At 43.3% G+C, this 19,015-nt stretch overlaps 1 protein-coding gene across 1 annotated transcript; it reads left to right on the forward strand.

Annotated features, from left to right (window-relative positions):
- Positions 1 to 144: 144 nt before the first annotated feature.
- On the forward strand, positions 145 to 15,040 carry LOC135560338 (cytochrome P450 3A27). Its single transcript, XM_065002223.1, has 13 exons — positions 145 to 434; positions 651 to 744; positions 1,066 to 1,118; positions 2,572 to 2,671; positions 2,950 to 3,063; positions 4,825 to 4,913; positions 7,040 to 7,188; positions 10,949 to 11,076; positions 11,426 to 11,504; positions 12,011 to 12,171; positions 12,426 to 12,652; positions 13,153 to 13,315; positions 13,852 to 15,040. Exons 1-13 carry the CDS (start codon positions 361 to 363, stop codon positions 13,975 to 13,977), a joined length of 1,557 nt encoding a protein of 518 aa, XP_064858295.1. The 5' UTR covers positions 145 to 360; the 3' UTR covers positions 13,978 to 15,040.
- The last annotated feature ends 3,975 nt before the right edge of the window (positions 15,041 to 19,015 follow it).

Consider the following 19,015-nt stretch of genomic DNA (forward strand, 5'->3'; position numbering starts at 1 on the left):
TTCAGCATTATCTAATCCAAATATGGCATTATTCCACCATTTTTATCCGTTTGCATCAGTTTCAGTAATGGACTTTTATTTTGAAGTCGAACCGCAAATTCCATTTTTGCTCAACATTATTCTAGCAAGCATCACACAGGTGCTTTTCCGACGGAATACAATAATCGCTTGTAACTTGCACTGTCTCAAACAGAGTACGGAGAAGAGCAGCGGTCGTTAGTCGAGATCGGCCTCGTCGCAGAATAACCACACTAGAACCGGACGGAAAAAACAACTCAAAACAAGAAGTGAACTCAAACGAACCTGAGAGAAAACGGAACCTTTGTTTCAGAAGCAGCAGGGAGCCGAACCGGAGGAAAGATGATGAGTTTTCTGCCATACTTCTCCGCTGAGACCTGGACCCTCCTGGCCCTCCTCATCACCCTCATTGTAGTGTAAGGACTTACATCAAATCAAATGTTATTTGTCACATTTATCGTAGTTAACCGGTGTAGACTAACAGTGAAATGCTTAGTTAGGGGTCCAGTTCCAACAATGCAAGTTAAGATGTATATATATTGTATAGTTCTCTAGAACATACTGATAGTTAACGTGTGTGTGTGTGTGTGTGTGTGTGTGTGTGTGTGTGTGTGTGTGTGTGTGTGTACATGGTATGGGTACTGGCCCTATGGTGTATTCACTAAGATGGGTATCCCTGGTCCCAAACCCCTACCTTACTTTGGCACAATGATGGAGTACAGAAAGGTTAGTACCCATTCAGAATAAACATCTCTCTCATCTTTTAAACAACAGTGTTATTTCCCCCATGTAAAACAATACATTGAGAAGGAAAAAGAGGACTAGCCGGTTGTTTTAACAATAGATAAATACAAGGTAATATGAGACTTGATCAGTCTAGAAGTTGTGTTCCTTGACGCTGGGGGACCATAGAAAATAACAAACCCTCCTCAACTCTCACCTGTTTCAAGTGTGTTCTCTGTTCAGCTGTAGGACACACCTACATGACCTCCTAGGGCATGCCCAGGCATGAATCAGCTCTTTCTCTTTTTCTCTCTCTCTCTGCAGGGCTTCACTAACTTTGACACAGAGTGCTTTCAGAAGTACGGGAGAATCTGGGGGTGAGTTCAGTTGACTGTACCGTACTAGGATGACTCACACCTGTACTATGCTCTTTCCTTTAAATTCCTCACCTTCATCACCTCCTTTCAATTCATTCAGTTACTAGTTTTACCTGTGCAACATTACCCCAAACTCAGTAACGTAATCTTATTACATTCAGTTACTAGTTTACCTGTCCAACATTACCCCAAACTCAGTACCGTAATCTGATTACATTCAGTTACTAGTTTTACCTGTCCAACATTACCCCAACCTCAGTAACGAAATCACGGGTTGTCATGGTGACTGGTACCAGACTGTGTCTCTTCTCCTCCAATAGGATCCCTGATAACGATAACAGGGAACATAAACATTATAATTTCCCCTCTTTCCATCAGTGACTGGAATGTATATTTCATAGGGGTCAAGAAATCAGAGCCCAACACACTACTATATATAATAAATTCATTCAACACATTTAAACTCGCGCCTCTTTTCAATGCTGGTTTGAATGTCATTGAGAAAACAGAGAAGTGTCAAAGATTATTTTTCTCTCAAACATCCTTTTCTGATCTTAAAGTAATCCTCATCTAGTTTTTCTAAAAAATAAAATATCTGTCTGATTATAATATGTTTTGCTTTTAATTTAACAGTTTACAGTTTACCGTTTAAAAAAAATCTATCTTCTTTACATGTAATCAGTTAAAAAGTGTATATAGTGGTTAAAGCCAGGTGTGTTTCTCCTCTGATCTATGATGGGAGGCAGTCTGTACCATGTAGGTGTGTATATATAGTGGTTAAAGACAGGTGTGTTTCTCCTCTGATCTATGATGGGAGGCAGTCTGTACCATGTAGGTGTGTATATATAGTGGTTAAAGCCAGGTGTGTTTCTCCTCTGATCTATGATGGGAGGCAGTCTGTACCATGTAGGTGTGTATATATAGTGGTTAAAGCCAGGTGTGTTTCTCCTCTGATCTATGATGGGAGGCAGTCTGTACCATGTAGGTGTATATATAGTGGTCAAAGCCAGGTGTGTTTCTCCTCTGATCTATGATGGGAGGCAGTCTGTACCATGTAGGTGTATATATAGTGGTCAAAGCCAGGTGTGTTTCTCCTCTGATCTATGATGGGAGGCAGTCTGTACCATGTAGGTGTATATATAGTGGTTAAAGACAGGTGTGTTTCTCCTCTGATCTATGATGGGAGGCAGTCTGTACCATGTAGGTGTGTATATATAGTGGTTAAAGCCAGGTGTGTTTCTCCTCTATGAAGGATCTATGATGGGAGGCAGCCTGTTCTGTGTATCATAAAGCCAGGTGTGTGTTTCTCCTCTGTGAAGGATCTATGATGGGAGGCAGCCTGTTCTGTGTATCATAAAGCCAGGTGTGTGTTTCTCCTCTATGAAGGATCTATGATGGGAGGCAGCCTGTTCTGTGTATCATAAAGCCAGGTGTGTGTTTCTCCTCTGTGAAGGATCTATGATGGGAGGCAGCCTGTTCTGTGTATCATGGACAAAAGCATGATCAAGACCGTCCTGATTAAAGAGTGTTACAACATCTTCACCAACCGCAGGGTGAGACACACACACACACACACACACACACACACACACACACACACACACACACACACACACACACACACACACACACACACATATCCCCTAATAATAATCGGAATAATAATAATCCTAACATTATGACTGATATTATTAATACATTATTTGTGTTTCAGAAACGAATTCTGAACGGGGAGCTGTTTGATAATTACTCAACTGTCCTCCATGTTTTAGGACGTCTGTCTGAATGGTGATCTGTTTGATAATTAATACAACTGTCCTCCATGTTCTAGAACTTCCATCTGAATGGGGAGCTGTTTGACGCGGTGTCCGTTGCCGAGGACGATACATGGAGACGGATCCGCAGTGTCCTCTCACCTTCCTTTACCTCGGGACGACTAAAAGAGGTAGAACCATCCCTCCATCTCTCCCTTTCTATGTTTATCAACTTGTTATAAATGCTTTACAGCTTGTTAAAAACTAATTATAGCTTATAATAACCTCTTTACAAACTCATTATAGCTTGTTATAAACTCTATAAACTCATTATAGCTTGTTATAAACTCTTTATAAACTCAATATAGCTTGTTATAAACTCTTTACTAACTCATTATAGCTTGTTATAAACTCTTTACTAACTCACTATAACTTGTTATGAACTCATTCTAACCTTATTTTAGATACCTTATTTACGTTATTACTCAAAGATGGAGTTATGCGTCCTCTGAAACATGACCCTTTTGACCACCTACTTCATGCTAGACCCAGATGTCAGTAGCACTAATGTGAAAGACATGACCGCCTACTTCCTGCTAGACCCAGATGTCAGCAGCACTAATGTGAAAGACATGACCACCTACTTCCTGCATGACCCAGTTGTCAACAGCACTAATGTGAAAGACAAGACTGCCTACTTCCTGCTTGACCCGGATGTCAACAACACTAATGTGAAACACCGTTCGACTGACAACCCGAGTCAGCTTGCAGGCGCCCGGCCCTGTCACAAGGAGTCACTAGAGCACGATAAGACAAGGTCCCGGACGGCGATGGGACAATTGTGTGCCATCTTATGGGGTTCCCGGTCACGGTTGTGGCGCAGCCTGGGATTGAACACCAGGCTGTATTGTCGCTCTGTAGTGCTATTGACCGCTGCACCACCCAGGACCCCTATCTTCTTCATATAGGACTAGAATTACATGCTGATGGCTTTCACTTCTCTTCACAAAGATTTAATTCTTATTTGGGTCTGAATTAATAACTGCTATAGTCTACCGCCATCTGAATGGTTATGGGTCTGAATTAATAACTGCTATAGCCTACCACCATTGCGCGTTCACTCTTCTTTCAAACCTCCCGTGATTTCTACCGTTGATTTCTACCGGTGATTCCTACCGGTGATTTCTACCGGTGATTTCTACCCGTGATTTCTATTGACTGTTGTACGCGTTCACTCTTCTTTCAAACCTCCCGTGATTTCTACCGGTGATTTCTACCGGTGATTTCTACCGGTGATTTCTACCGGTGATTTCTACCCGTGATTTCTACCGGTGATTTCTACCGGTGATTTCTACCCGTGATTTCTATTGACTGTTGTACGCGTTCACTCTTCTTTCAAACCTCCCGTGATTTCTACCGGTGATTTCTACCCGTGATTTCTACCGGTGATTTCTACCGGTGATTTCTACCCGTGATTTCTACCGGTGATTTCTACCCGTGATTTCTACCCGTGATTTCTATTGACTGTTGTATTTAACATTCAGCAAACAAGAGCATCCCTCTTCGATTAGTCTATTTGTATAGGAAATGCAACAACAACAACTATGTCCAGCCAGCTATTCTAGTCTAGCTTTTCCTGAATGGGAATCCAAGCGCTACGGAATGTAATTGACTGGTTTCTCTTCGTTATTCATCCCGGGAAAAGGGAGTGGTTTTGTGCGTTAATCTCGGTAACCGGGTTATGGCCATTCAACCCTAATCGTGAAGCAGCACTCTCTAACTCTCTCTCTCCCTCTACCTCTCTCTCTCTCCCTCTACCTCTCTCTCTCTCTCTCTCTCTCTCTCTCTCTCCTCTACCTCTCTCTCTCTCTCTACCTCTCTCTCTACCTCTATCTCCTCTCTCTCTACCTCTCTCTCCTCTCTCTACCTCTCTCTCTCTCTCTCTCCTCTAGATGTTTGGTATCATGAAGCAGCACTCTTCTACCCTGCTGAGCGGAATGAAGAAGCAGGCAGATAAAGACCAGACCATTGAACTGAAGGAGTGAGTCCTGACCTCTAACCTCTTACCTCTGACATTTCACCTCACACCTCTGAGTCTTAATTGTAATACATACAGTGGCAAGAAAAAGTATGTGAACCGTTTGGAATGACCTGTATTTCTGCATAAATGGTAATCGAATTTGATCTGATCTTCATCTAAGTCACGACAATTCTGTTGTTGATTTACTTCTGCGTTTTGGGTCGTTGTCCTGTTGCATCACCCAACTTCTGTTGACCTTCAATTGGTGAACAGATAGCCTTCCATTCTCCTGCAAAATGTCTTGATAAACTTGGGAATATATTTTTCTGTTGATGATAGCAAGCTGTCCAGGCCCTGAGGCAGCAAAGCAACCCCAAACCATGATGCTCCCTCCACCATACTTTACAGTTGGGAATAGATTTTTATGTTGGTGTGCTGTGCCTTTTTTTTCTCCACACATAGTGTTGTTTGTTCCTTCCAATCAACTAAACTTTAGTTTAATCTGTCCACAGAATATTTTGCCGGTAGCGTTGTGGAACATCCAGGTGCACTTCTGCGAACTTCAGACGTGCAGCAATGTTTTTTTGACAGCAGTGGCTTCTTCTGTGGTGTCCTCCCATGAACACCATTCTTGCTTATTGTTTTACGTATCAAAGACTCGTCAACAGAGATGTTAGCATGTTCCAGAGGTTTCTGTAAGTCTTTAGCTGACACTCTAGGATTCTTCTTAACCTCATTGAGCATTCTGCACTGTGCTCTTGCAGTCATCTTTGCAGGACGGCCACTCCTAGGGAGAGTAGCAACAGTGCTGAACTTTCTCCATTTATAGACAATTTGTCTTACTGTGGACTGATGAACATCAAGGCTTTTAGAGATACTTTTGTAACCCATGGTTCACACAAGGCAATGCTTCTTGTGAAAAGCAAACTCACATTTTGTGTGTTTTTTATAGGGCAGGGCAGCTCAAAACAACATCCCCAATCTCGTCTTATTGATTGGACTCCAGGTTAGCTGACTCCTGACTCCAATTTGTTTTTGGAGAAGTCATTAGCCTAGGGGGGTTCACATACTTTTTCCAAACTACACTGTGAATGTTTAAATTACGTATTCAAAATAGACAAGAAAAATACAATAATTTGTGTTATTAGTTTAAGTAGACTGTTTGTCTATTGTTGTGACTTAGATGAAGATCAGATCAAATTGTATAACTAATTTATGCAGAAATCCAGGTAATTCCAAAGGGTTCACATACTTTGTCTTGCCAATGTAGTTGTGTACTCAGTAGATGTGTGGTCAGTAGATTTGTGGTCAGTAGTTGTGGTCAATAGTTGTGTGGTTGTGGTCAGTAGTTTTGTGGTTAGTAGTTGTGGTTGGTAGTTGTGGTCAGTAACTGTGTGGTTGTGGTCAATAGTTGTGTGATTGTGGTCAGTAGTTGTGTGGTCAGTAGTTGTGTGGTCAGTAACTGAGTGATTGTGGTCAGTAGTTGTGTGGTTGTGGTCAGTAACTGTGTGATTGTGGTCAGTAGCTGTGTGGTCAGTAGTTGTGTGGTCAGTAGTTGTGTGGTCAGTAACTGTGTGATTGTGGTCAGTAGTTGTGTGGTTATGGTCAGTAGTTGTGTGGTTGTGGTTAGTAGTTGTGTGGTCAGTAGTTGTGGTCAGTAACTGTTTGGTTGTGGTCAATAGTTGTGTGGTTGTGGTCAGTAGTTGTGTGGTCAGTCGTTGTGTGGTCAGTAATTGTTTGGTTGTGGTTAGTAGTTGTGGTCAGTAACTGTGTGGTTGTGGTCAATAGTTGTGTGGTTGTGGTCAGTAGTTGTGTGATTGTGGTCAATAGTTGTGTGGTCTGTAGTTGTGTGGTTGTGGTCAGTAGTTGTGTGGTTGTGGTCAGTAGTTGTGGTCAGTAGTTGTGTTGTTGTTGTCAGTAGTTGTGTGGTCAGTAGTTGTGGTCAGTTGTTGTGTTGTTGTGGTCAGTAGTTGTGTTGTTGTGCAGTCAGTAGTTGTGTGGTTGTGGTCAGTATTTGGGTGGTCAGTAGTTGGTTGGTCAGTAAGTTGTGTGATCAGTAGTTGGTGGTGACTAGATGTGGTCTCTAGTTGTGGTCTCTAGTTGTGTGGTCAGTAGCTGTGTGGTGTGTAATTGTGGTTGTGTTGCAGGTTCTTTGGGCCCTACAGTATGGACGTGGTCACCAGCACAGCTTTCAGTGTGGACATTGACTCTCTGAACAACCCTTCCGACCCCTTCGTCTCCAACGTCAAGAAGATGCTCAAGTTCGACCTGTTCAACCCACTGTTCCTCCTAGTCGGTGAGACCACACACACACACGCATGCGCAGACACACACGGACGCAAAGTTTACTTTTTAATCCTATAAAGTTGTATACCTCTGTATAAGAAGGGTATAAAGTCTGACCCTGGGAATTGTAGGCCTGCATCTATCCTCTATGCAACATCAAAATCGTGGAGAGAATTGTACACGAGCAAATGTATGAATATGTTAAACCTGTTTGGGAAAGGGGGGCCTGATACTCAGGCCCAGAAGCTAGGATATGCATATAATTGGTAGATTTAGATAGAAAACACTCTAAAGTTTCTAAAACTGTTAAATGATATGGCAGGCAAAGCCCCCGAGGACAAACCATCCCCCAAAAAAGATATTCAGCTTACCACTATATTCAATGGCTAGTACTATAATTATAAGTCCTCCCAGATTGCAGTTCTTAGGGCTTCCACTAGATGTCAACAGTCTTTAGTGTCAGGCTGGTTTTTGGAAAAAGGACACAGAAATAGTAGTTTTTCTAGGTGGCTCCCATTTTGGCTGTAGTGTTTCCAAGCGTTTGGAAGAAAGCGCGTTCTTTCTTATTTATCGCCGGTAATGAACATACTATTCTCCCTGTCTTAAATCGTATTATTTATTTGCGTATTAGGGTACCGAAGCTTTGATTATAAATGTTGTTTGACTTGTTTGGAATAGTTTATTAGTAACGTTAGGGATTCATTTTGTATGCATTTTGATGGAGGAAAACTGGGTGGATTATTGACTGAAGGGTGCCAGCTAAACTGAGTTTTTATGGATATAAAGAAGGACATTATCTAACAAAAGGGACCATTTGTGATGTAACTAGGACCTTTTAGAGTGCCAACAGAAGAAGGTCATCAAAGATTTTTATATCGCTATTTCTGACTTTCGTGTCGCTCCTGCCTGTTTGAAATATGTTTTTCATGTGTTGGTTTGCGGGCGCTGTCCTCAGATAATTGCATGGTTTGCTTTTGCCGTAAAGCCTTCTGGAAATCTGACACGGCGGCTGGATTAGAAGTTAAGCTTTATTTTGATGTATTACACTTGTGATTTTATGAAAGTTAAATATTTATAGTAATTTCATTAGAATTTGGCGCTCTGCAATTTCAGCGGATGTTGTCGAGGTGCTAGCGGCACGGTTCTAATGTATGATTTTCAGTCGTGTTTTAGAAAAACACTGATTCATGTCTACTTTACTTGATTGACTTCATCAGGAAAGAGATTGATGAGGGAAATCTGTGTGGAATGGTACTGCTTGACCTACAGAAGGCCTTTGATACAGTCAACAACTTGTCTCCTAATCTCCAAACTGGAGGCACTGGGGTTAAGCAGTATCCCGCTAGGCTGGGTAAAGTCCTATTTATCAGGAAGGGAGCAAGTAGTAGAGGTTAATGGTCCACTGTCTCAGGCAAAACCAATTAGTTGTTGTGTTCCGCAGGGAAGCGTGCTTGGGCCTCTGCTGTTGTTATTGTATATTAATGATATGAAAGATGCTTGTTCTTGCCGTCTTTTTCTTTATGCGGATGACTACACTTCTGGTGTCTCACAAAAGTAAAACTATGTTGGAGAGCGTACTTAGCACAGAGCTTACTAACATTAGAAAATAGCTTGGAGATAATGAGCTATCTCTGCACTTAGGGAAAACCTGAAGCAAATATTTTTGGATCCAGACCTAAATTGAGTAGGTCCTCTAAAATCAGAGTGGAGTTAGGGGGGTGAGGTGCTGACTACTCAAACCTCTGTTAGCTACTTGGGATGTATCCTTGATGGAAGCTTGGGAGGTGTGAGCATGGCCAATAAGGTGCTAGGAAAGGTTAATGCCAGAACTAAGTTTTTGGCTAGAAAGTCCAAGCTGCTTGATAAGGACTCCATGAAAGTGCTAGCTACTGCTCTCATTCAATGCCATTTTGACTATGCTAGTACTTCCTGGTTTGGGGGCTTACCTAAACGTATGAAGGGGAAGCTCCAGATAGCCCAGAATAAGCTGATCAGGGTAGTATTAAAGGTGGGTCCACGTACTCACATAGGCAGGAGCTGCTTTCAGGAACTAAACTGGCTGCCTGTTGAGGCTAGGGTTTCCCAGATTAGACTAGGTTTGGTTTACAGAAGTATTTATGGCCCTTGGCCCAGATATCTAAGTGTCTATTTTCCTCGTGGATGCACACCAGATCAGGTGTTGCTGATGTGTGCTTATACAGGTTCAGGAGTAATTCTGGGAAAGGTACTTTCTTGTATACTGGAGCCTCAGAATGGAATGAGTTGTCTCTGCCTATAAATACAACGTCCTCTCTGGACAGCTTTATAAACAAAGTAAAAATATGTTTGATGTCTTCTGTGCCCATATGAATAACCCCTATGATGTAACTGGAATGGTGAGATAGATGTTCTTCTTCTCTGTTTTTGTTTGATTATTTCACAGCCATACCGTGTTGGATCTTGTCTAGTCATCTTGTCTCAAGAGGAATGGAAACAAGTCCCAGATTGTGTGTTATCCTCCATGATTTAACAATGGAAATAAGTCCCAGAATGTATAGTGTGTTATCCTCCATGATTTTAGTGATGTGCATGTATGGCTTTTTCAAGTTTTATGTGTGCTTGTTTTTTAAAATGGTCGAATTAATTAACTAAACTTTCTGTAAAACGTTCCTCACCTCCTCTCCTCCCCTCCATTCCTCCCCTCTTCTCCTCTCCTCCTCTCCTCTTCTCTCCCCTTCTCTCCTCTTCTCCTCCCCTCCTCTCCTCTTCTCCTCTCCCCGCCCTCCCCTCCTCTCCTCCTCTCCCGCCCTCCCCTCCCTCTCCTCCCCTCCATTCCTCCCCTCTTCTCCTCTTCTCCTCTTCTCCTCCTCTCCTCCTCTCCTCTTCTCCTCCTCTCCTCTTCTCCTCTTCTCCTCCCCTCCTCTCCTCTTCTCCTCCCCTCCTCTCCTCTTCTCCTCTCCTCTTCTCCTCTTCTCCTCCTCTCCTCTTCTCCTCCCCTCCTCTCCTCTTCTCCTCTCCCGCCCTCCCCTCCTCTCCTCCTCTCCCGCCCCTCCTCCTCTCCTCCCCTCCATTCCTCCCCTCTTCTCCTCTTCTCCTCTTCTCCTCCTCTCCTCCTCTCCTCTTCTCCTCCCCTCCTCTCCTCTTCTCCTCCCCTCCTCTCCTCTTCTCCTCCTCTCCCTCCTCCCTCTTCTCCTCTCCTCTTCTCCTCTTCTCCTCCTCTCCTCTTCTTCTCCTCCCTCCTCTCCTCTTCTCCTCCCCTCCTCTCCTCTTCTCCTCTCCCGCCCTCCCCTCCTCTCCTCCCCTCCATTCCTCCCCTCCTCTCCTCTTCTCCTCCCCTCCATTCCTCCCCTCCTCTCCTCTTCTCCTCCCCTCCTCTCCTCTTCTCCTCTCCCGCCCTCCCCTCCTCTCCTCCCCTCCATTCCTCCCCTCCTCTCCTCTTCTCCTCCCCTCCATTCCTCCCCTCCTCTCCTCTTCTCCTCCCCTCCTCTCCTCTTCTCCTCCCCTCCTCCTCTTCTCCTCCTCTCCTCTTCTCCTCCCCTCCTCTCCTCTTCTCCTCCTCTCCTCTTCTCCTCCTCTCCTCTTCTCCTCTTCTCCTCCTCTCCTCTTCTCCTCCTCTCCTCTTCTCCTCCTCTCCTCCTCTCCTCTTCTCCTCCTCTCCTCTTCTCCTCTTCTCCTCCTCTCCTCTTCTCCTCCTCTCCTCTTCTCCTCCTCTCCTCCTCTCCTCTTCTCCTCCTCTCCTCCTCTCCTCTTCTCCTCCTCTCCTCTTCTCCTCCTCTCCTCTCCTTCTCCAGCTTTGTTTCCCTTCACTGGTCCGATCTTGGAGAAGATGAAGTTTTCTTTCTTCCCGACTGCGGTGACAGACTTCTTTTACGCCTCGCTGGCTAAGATCAAATCTGGACGTGACACCGGGAACTCAACTGTAAACATGTTTTATATTTATATTTAGTTATGTTGATATTTTCATCTGTACATTTACATTTGTACTGTAACATTCTGTATTTATTATTTATATAACTATGTAACTATGTGATGTAACTAGTAATGGACATCAATATGAAACGCCCATATCGATATCATGTTGGAATTTAAAAATACTATTATTGGGACCCAAATATCAACATTCATATTAGAATCTGTTTATGTTGGTTGTGATGGGACGAGATCCATTAGAATCTGTTTGTGTTGGTTGTGATTGGTCCAGATCCAGTAGAATCTGTTTGTGTTGGATGTGATTGGACAGATTTGACCTCATGTCTTTCTGCTTCCAGAGTCGGGTGGATTTCTTACAGCTGATGATCGACTCTCAGAAAGGCAGCGACACAAAGACAGGAGAGGAACAGACTAAAGGTACCTGCCGAACAAACACCTGTTAACTATTGTTACAAACACACACCTGTAAGCTACTGTTACAAACACACACCTGTTACAAACACACACCTGTAACCTACTGTTACAAACACACACCTGTAAGCTACTGTTACAAACACACACCTGTAATCTACTGTTACAAACACACACCTGTAATCTACTGTTACAAACACACACCTGTAAACTACTGTTACAAACACACACCTGTAATCTACTGTTACAAACACACACCTGTAATCTACTGTTACAAACACACACCTGTAAACTACTGTTACAAACACACACCTGTAATCTACTGTTACAAACATACACCTGTAAACTACTGTTACAAACACACACCTGTAATCTACTGTTACAAACACACACCTGTAATCTACTGTTACAAACACACACCTGTAATCTACTGTTACAAACACACACCTATAAACTACTGTAACAAATACACACCTGTTACAAACTATTCCCTCCTCTCTCTCCCTCCACAGGACTGACTGATCATGAGATCTTGTCTCAGGCCATGATCTTCATCTTCGCTGGCTACGAGACCAGCAGCAGTACTATGAGTTTCCTGGCCTATAACCTGGCAACCAACCCCCATGTCATGACCAAACTGCAGGAGGAGATAGATACTGTGTTCCCCAACAAGGTAACCCCCACACCCTGACCAAACTGGAGGAAGAGATAGATACTGTGTTCCCCAACAAGGTAACCCCCACACCATGAACAAACTGCAGGAGGAGATAGATACTGTGTGGTGATAGATATTGTGATTTGTGTGTTACCCTGGTGTCAGATGAAGAAGGATCCTGTGTGGGTGCCAGATGTGGTGAGGTACTGATGTGTATGTAACAGCGGTGTCAGATGGGGTGAGGTAATGATGTGTGTGTAATCACGGTGCAGGCTCCAATCCAGTACGAAGCTCTGATGCAGATGGACTATTTGGACTGTGTGTTGAACGAGTCTCTGAGACTGTACCCCATCGCCCCGCGACTGGAGAGGGTCGCCAAGAAGACGGTGGAGATCAACGGCATCGTCATCCCCAAAGACTGCATTGTCCTGGTTCCCACGTGGACCCTCCACCGTGACCCAGAGATCTGGTCTGACCCTGAGGAGTTCAAACCAGAGAGGTACTGGACCGCACCGTAACCACAATCCAACGATAACACAACCTTAATACAACAATAACACAACATAACCACAGCACAACCAAAAATCAACTACCACACAATGTGTAATGTGTCTGAACCACAACCTCAAATCAACTACCACACAATGTTTAATGTGTCTGAACCACAACCTCAAATCAACTACCACACAATGTTTAATGTGTCTGAACCACAACCTCAAATCAACTACCACACAATGTTTAATGTGTCTGAACCACAACCTCAAATCAACTACAATACAATGTTTAATGTGTCTGAACCACAACCTCAAATCAACTACAATACAATGTGTAATCAAATCAAATCAAATCAAATTTATTTATATAGCCCTTCGTACATCAGCTGATATCTCAAAGTGCTGTACAGAAACCCAGCCTAAAACCCCAAACAGCAAACAATGCAGGTGTAAAAGCACGGTGGCTAGGAAAAACTCCCAATGTGTCTGTCCTCTCCCTGTCCAGGTTCAGTAAGGAGAACAAGGAGTCTATTGATCCGTACACGTACATGCCGTTTGGAGCGGGGCCCAGGAACTGTATCGGGATGCGCTTCGCCCTGATCATGATCAAACTGGCCATGGTCGAGATCCTCCAGAGTTTCACTTTCTCCGTCTGCGACGAGACCGAGGTGAGACGCTCACCTGAGCAGACAGAATATGACATCAACAAACATCAGTACCTGTTTCAGCATGGTCACCACCTGTTTTACCATGGTCACCACCTGTTTTAACATGGTCACCACCTGTTTTAACATGGTCAGCATCTGTTTTAACATGGTCACCACCTGTTTTAACATGGTCAACACCTGTTTTAACATGGTCAGCACCTGTTTTAACATGGACCTGTTTTAACATGGACCTGTTTTAACATGGTCACTGCCTGTTTTAACATGGTCACCACCTGTTTTAACATGGTCAGCATCTGTTTTAACATGGTCACCACCTGTTTTAACATGGTCAACACCTGTTTTAACATGGTCAGCACCTGTTTTAACATGGACCTGTTTTAACATGGTCAGCACCTGTTTTAACATGGTCACCACCTGTTTTTACATGGTCAGCACCTGTTTTTACATGGTCTGTTCTCTATAGATCCTGTTGGAGATGGACAACCAGGGTTATGTTGGACAACCAGGGTTATGTTCTGTTATTTTATTCTCTATAGATCCCTCTGGAGATGGACAACCAGGGTCTGCTGATGCCAAAACGACCAATCAAACTGAGGCTGGAGGCCCGTAGAAACACCCCTAGCAACACCACCGCTACCACTCTGAAGAGTCCAACAACGTGACCAAATGCAGGAGCACCCCACCCTACCCTACCTTGGAGTACCTCTCTCTCTCTCTCTTCCCCCTCTTCTCTCCCCCCCCCCCCCCCACACAAAAGGGCTTTACTACAAGCAGAAATACTCCCCCGCTAATAAACATTTCTGGAATCTTTTATTTCAGCTCATGAAACATTTTTGTTCAACAGCCTCTCTATCTATCTATCTATCTATCTATCTATCTATCTATCTATCTATCTATCTATCTATCTATCTATCTATCTGTCTGTCGATCGGCTACTGAATATTCAGTCCTTATCCTAACCCTGCTATAGGCTACTGAATATTCAGTCCTTATCCTAACCCTGCTATAGGCTACTGAATATTCAGTCCTTATCCTGACCCTGCTATAGGCTACTGAATATTCAGTCCTTATCCTAACCCTGCTATAGGCTACTGAATATTCAGTCCTTATCCTGACCCTGCTATAGGCTACTGAATATTCAGTCCTTATCCTGACCCTGCTATAGGCTACTGAATATTCAGGCCTTATCCTGACCCTGATATAGGCTACTGAATATTCAGGCTGGGATTCAATAGGCTACTTAATATAATATGATAATAAGAACTGCATTCACGATAAATGTTCAGTTCAGTCAGATCAATCAGAAATTACCTTTAAAATGGCACATAGCTGACAAAGTGCTGGGATTGAATCCTGGTCTCAGTCTCATGCTTGGTTTGAGTAGAACTCAGAAACCCATTTCCACCAGGTAAAAGAGAGATAGTAATACTATGGATGCATTAGAGGTACATGTCTTGTTAAAGTTAGACACCAGGGGGTATTAAATCCATGGCATGATGTCATGTCTGGATCCTGCACACTGGTGGCTGGTGGCTGGAATTCTCCTAGAATGTAGAACTCTGCCTGGTGTTCTCTAGAACTGTACTCTCATTCTGTTCCTCTGGGTGTTCTACTGTCCAGTCATTCCAAAATAGAATCTTTACTGTCTGTTGAGATGATCCCTGCAGCTGCTTGGTTTTAACTTTAATCATCACAAACCAATAAAATCATCACACTAATGAACAAGGTCGTCTGTGTATTTATTAACATTCATAAGACAAAACTTAAGACACAAACACACACAAATATACATGAGAACAATCTATATAGATTGATTTGTGTTTTTATCAAGACATACTGTATTTATAATTTCATTCAGCTAGGCCTAATTGTAGTGTTACGACCTTGGTCATCCACACACGTCTCTTTTCAGATCCCAATACCGCCCCTGTGTGGCCGTTGGATGTAAATACACAGCCCATTACAAACTATTAATCCACTTTCCACATTTTACAGCTCTTGTACTTTCTGCATTCATAAACACAGTGCAGATAATCTTTGGTCGCGAAGTTCACCCCCTTCACATAGAGCAAAGTTCACCTCCTTCACACAGAGCGAAGTTCATCTCCTTCACACAGAGCAAAGTTCACCTCCTTCACACAGAGCAAAGTTCACCTCCTTCACACGGAGCAAAGTTCACCTCCTTCACACAGAGCAAAGTTCACCTCCTTCACATGGAGCAAAGTTCACCTCCTTCACACAGAGCAAAGTTCACCTCCTTCACATAGAGCAAAGTTCACCTCCTTCACACAGAGCAAAGTTCATCTCCTTCACACAGAGCAAAGTTCATCTCCTTCACACAGAGCAAAGTTCATCTCCTTCACACAGAGCAAAGTTCACCTCCTTCACACAGAGCAAAGTTCATCTCCTTCACACAGAGCAAAGTTCACCTCCTTCACACAGAGCAAAGTTCACCTCCTTCACACAGAGCAAAGTTCACCTCCTTCACATAGAGCAAAGTTCATCTCCTTCACACAGAGCAAAGTTCATCTCCTTCACACAGAGCAAAGTTCACCTCCTTCACATAGAGCAAAGTTCACCTCCTTCACACAGAGCAAAGTTCACCTCCTTCACACAGAGCAAAGTTCACCTCCTTCACACAGAGCAAAGTTCACCTCCTTCACACAGAGCAAAGTTCATCTCCTTCACACAGAGCAAAGTTCACCTCCTTCACACAGAGCAAAGTTCATCTCCTTCACACAGAGCAAAGTTCATCTCCTTCACACAGAGCAAAGTTCACCTCCTCCACACAGAGCAAAGTTCATCTCCTTCACACAGAGCAAAGTTCATCTCCTTCACACAGAGCAAAGTTCACCTCCTTCACACAGAGCAAAGTTCATCTCCTTCACACAGAGCAAAGTTCATCTCCTTCACACAGAGCAAAGTTCATCTCTTTCACACGGAGCAAAGTTCACCTCCTTCACACAGAGCAAAGTTCACCTCCTTCACACAGAGCAAAGTTCACCTCCTTCACACAGAGCAAAGTTCATCTCCTTCACACAGAGCAAAGTTCACCTCCTTCACACAGAGCAAAGTTCACCTCCTTCACACAGAGCAAAGTTCATCTCCTTCACACAGAGCAAAGTTCACCTCCTTCACACAGAGCAAAGTTCACCTCCTTCACACAGAGCAAAGTTCACCTCCTTCACACAGAGCAAAGTTCACCTCCTCCACACAGAGCAAAGTTCATCTCCTTCACACAGAGCAAAGTTCATCTCCTTCACACAGAGCAAAGTTCACCTCCTTCACACAGAGCAAAGTTCATCTCCTTCACACAGAGCAAAGTTCATCTCCTTCACACAGAGCAAAGTTCATCTCTTTCACACGGAGCAAAGTTCACCTCCTTCACACAGAGCAAAGTTCACCTCCTTCACACAGAGCAAAGTTCATCTCCTTCACACAGAGCAAAGTTCATCTCCTTCACACAGAGCAAAGTTCACCTCCTTCACACAGAGCAAAGTTCATCTCCTTCACACGGAGCAAAGTTCACCTCCTTCACACAGAGCAAAGTTCACCTCCTTCACACAGAGCAAAGTTCATCTCCTTCACACAGAGCAAAGTTCACCTCCTTCACACAGAGCAAAGTTCACCTTCATATTCCGATACTAAACAAACAGTGATCAGCTCAAAGTCTGTTCAGTACCTTTTGAGGAAAGAAAGGAATCAGAAAAACATTTTGAATCAGAGATAATCTTGCAGCTCATTGGAACACCAGGATCACATTTTACGTCGTACTTCTAGTGCCATCTTGTTTATTACATTTTTTAAAGTAATCTATGGCCTTATTTAGGATCGTTAAGACCAACTTCTACTATACTAAATAAAACTAATTATTAGAATAACAGTGTGGTTTCAAATAAAACTATTTTGGAAATAGTTTGCCTTTTAAACGGAAGCAAACGTAACGAAACATGGAGAGACAAACCTGAGTTTATCCCAGTAGAAACTCTCTGTTGCTTCCTTTTAGTTCTTAAACGTTAAACTGTTTCCCTAACGAAACATGGAGAGACAAACCTGAGTTTATCCCAGTAGAAACTCTCTGTTGCTTCCTTTTAGTTCTTAAATGTTAAACTGTTCTTAAATGTTAAACTGTTTCTGTAATGAAACATGGAGAGACAAACCTGAGTTTTCCCAGTAGAAACTCTCTGTTGCTTCCTTTTAGTTCTTAAATGTTAAACTGTTTCCCTAACGAAACATGGAGAGACAAACCTGAGTTTATCCCTTAAATAGAAACTCTCTGTTGCTTCCTTTTAGTTCTTAAATGTTAAACTGTTTCCGTAACGAAACATGGAGAGACAAACCTGAGTTTTTCCCAGTAGAAACTCTCATTTTGTTGCTTCCTTTTAGTTCTTAAGGGTTAAACTGTTTCTGTAACGAAACATGGAGAGACAACCCTGAGTTTATCCCAGTAGAAACTCTCTGTTGCTTCCTTTTAGTTCTTAAACGTTAAACTGTTTCCGTAATGAATCTGCCCTCTGCTCTCTCTGTCAATCATTCACCATCCCTCCCTGCTTCGCTTTCACCTCTCACACAGTCTCCCTCTAATCTCCTTATTGTGTTTGTGTCGTGAACATTTGCCTGAGCAACAATAGTAGAATCGGTGGTTCAGGTTTTCAAAATAAAAGTTACCCATTAAATCGGATGCAAACGGATATAAATTGTGGAATCATGCAACAATCCTGGAGGGCCTTTATGTCGCTAAACATATATAATACCTTCAACAAAAGACAATAATTAGTTCATTTGACACCAAATAAAATATGTTAAAATTGCTCTGTGGATGTTTAGTATTCAGGACTGCAACATACCTTCAACGTGCAGCCTTATGGGTCTGGGTTCATGATACATCGTACCAGCCTTATGGGTCTGGCTTCATGACATATCGTACCAGCCTTATGGGTCTGGGTTCATGACATATCGTACCAGCCTTATGGGTCTGGGTTCATGATACATCGTACCAGCCTTATGGGTCTGGGTTCATGACATATCGTACCAGCCTTATGGGTCTGGGTTCATGACATATCGTACCAGCCTTATGGATCCTGGGTTCATGACATATCGTACCAGCCTTATGGATCCTGGATTCATGACATATCGTACCAGCCTTATGGATCCTGGATTCATGACATATCGTACCAGCCTTATGGGTCCTGGGTTCATGACATATCGTACCAGCCTTATGGATCCTGGGTTCATGACATATCGTACCAGCCTTATGGATCCTGGGTTCATGACATATCGTACCAGCCTTATGGATCCTGGGTTCATGACATATCGTACCAGCCTTATGGGTCTTGGGTTCATGACATGGGGTACCAGCCTTATGGATCCTGGGTTCATGACATATCGTACCAGCCTTATGGATCCTGGGTTCATGACATATCGTACCAGCCTTATGGATCCTGGGTTCATGACATATCGTACCAGCCTTATGGATCCTGGGTTCATGACATATCGTACCAGCCTTATGGGTCTTGGGTTCATGACATATCGTACCAGCCTTATGGATCCTGGGTTCATGACATATCGTACCAGCCGTATGGGTATGGGTTCATGACATATCGTACCAGCTTTATGGGTCAGGGTTCATGACATATCGTACCAGCCTTATGGATCCTGGGTTCATGACATATCGTACCAGCCTTATGGATCTTGGGTTCA

Source organism: Oncorhynchus nerka, linkage group LG15 (genome assembly GCF_034236695.1).
Source record: "Oncorhynchus nerka isolate Pitt River linkage group LG15, Oner_Uvic_2.0, whole genome shotgun sequence".
Classification (NCBI taxonomy): Eukaryota; Metazoa; Chordata; class Actinopteri; order Salmoniformes; family Salmonidae; genus Oncorhynchus; species Oncorhynchus nerka.

Bases quoted from the DNA above. Each gene is read 5' to 3' on its own strand.
- LOC135560338 (XM_065002223.1), top strand. From the start codon at position 361: ATGATGAGTTTTCTGCCATACTTCTCCGCTGAGACCTGGACCCTCCTG. The intron at 745-1,065 runs GTTAGTACCCAT...CTCTCTCTGCAG, and splicing joins CAATGATGGAGTACAGAAAG to GGCTTCACTAACTTTGACAC. The intron at 2,672-2,949 runs GTGAGACACACA...TCCATGTTCTAG, and splicing joins ACATCTTCACCAACCGCAGG to AACTTCCATCTGAATGGGGA.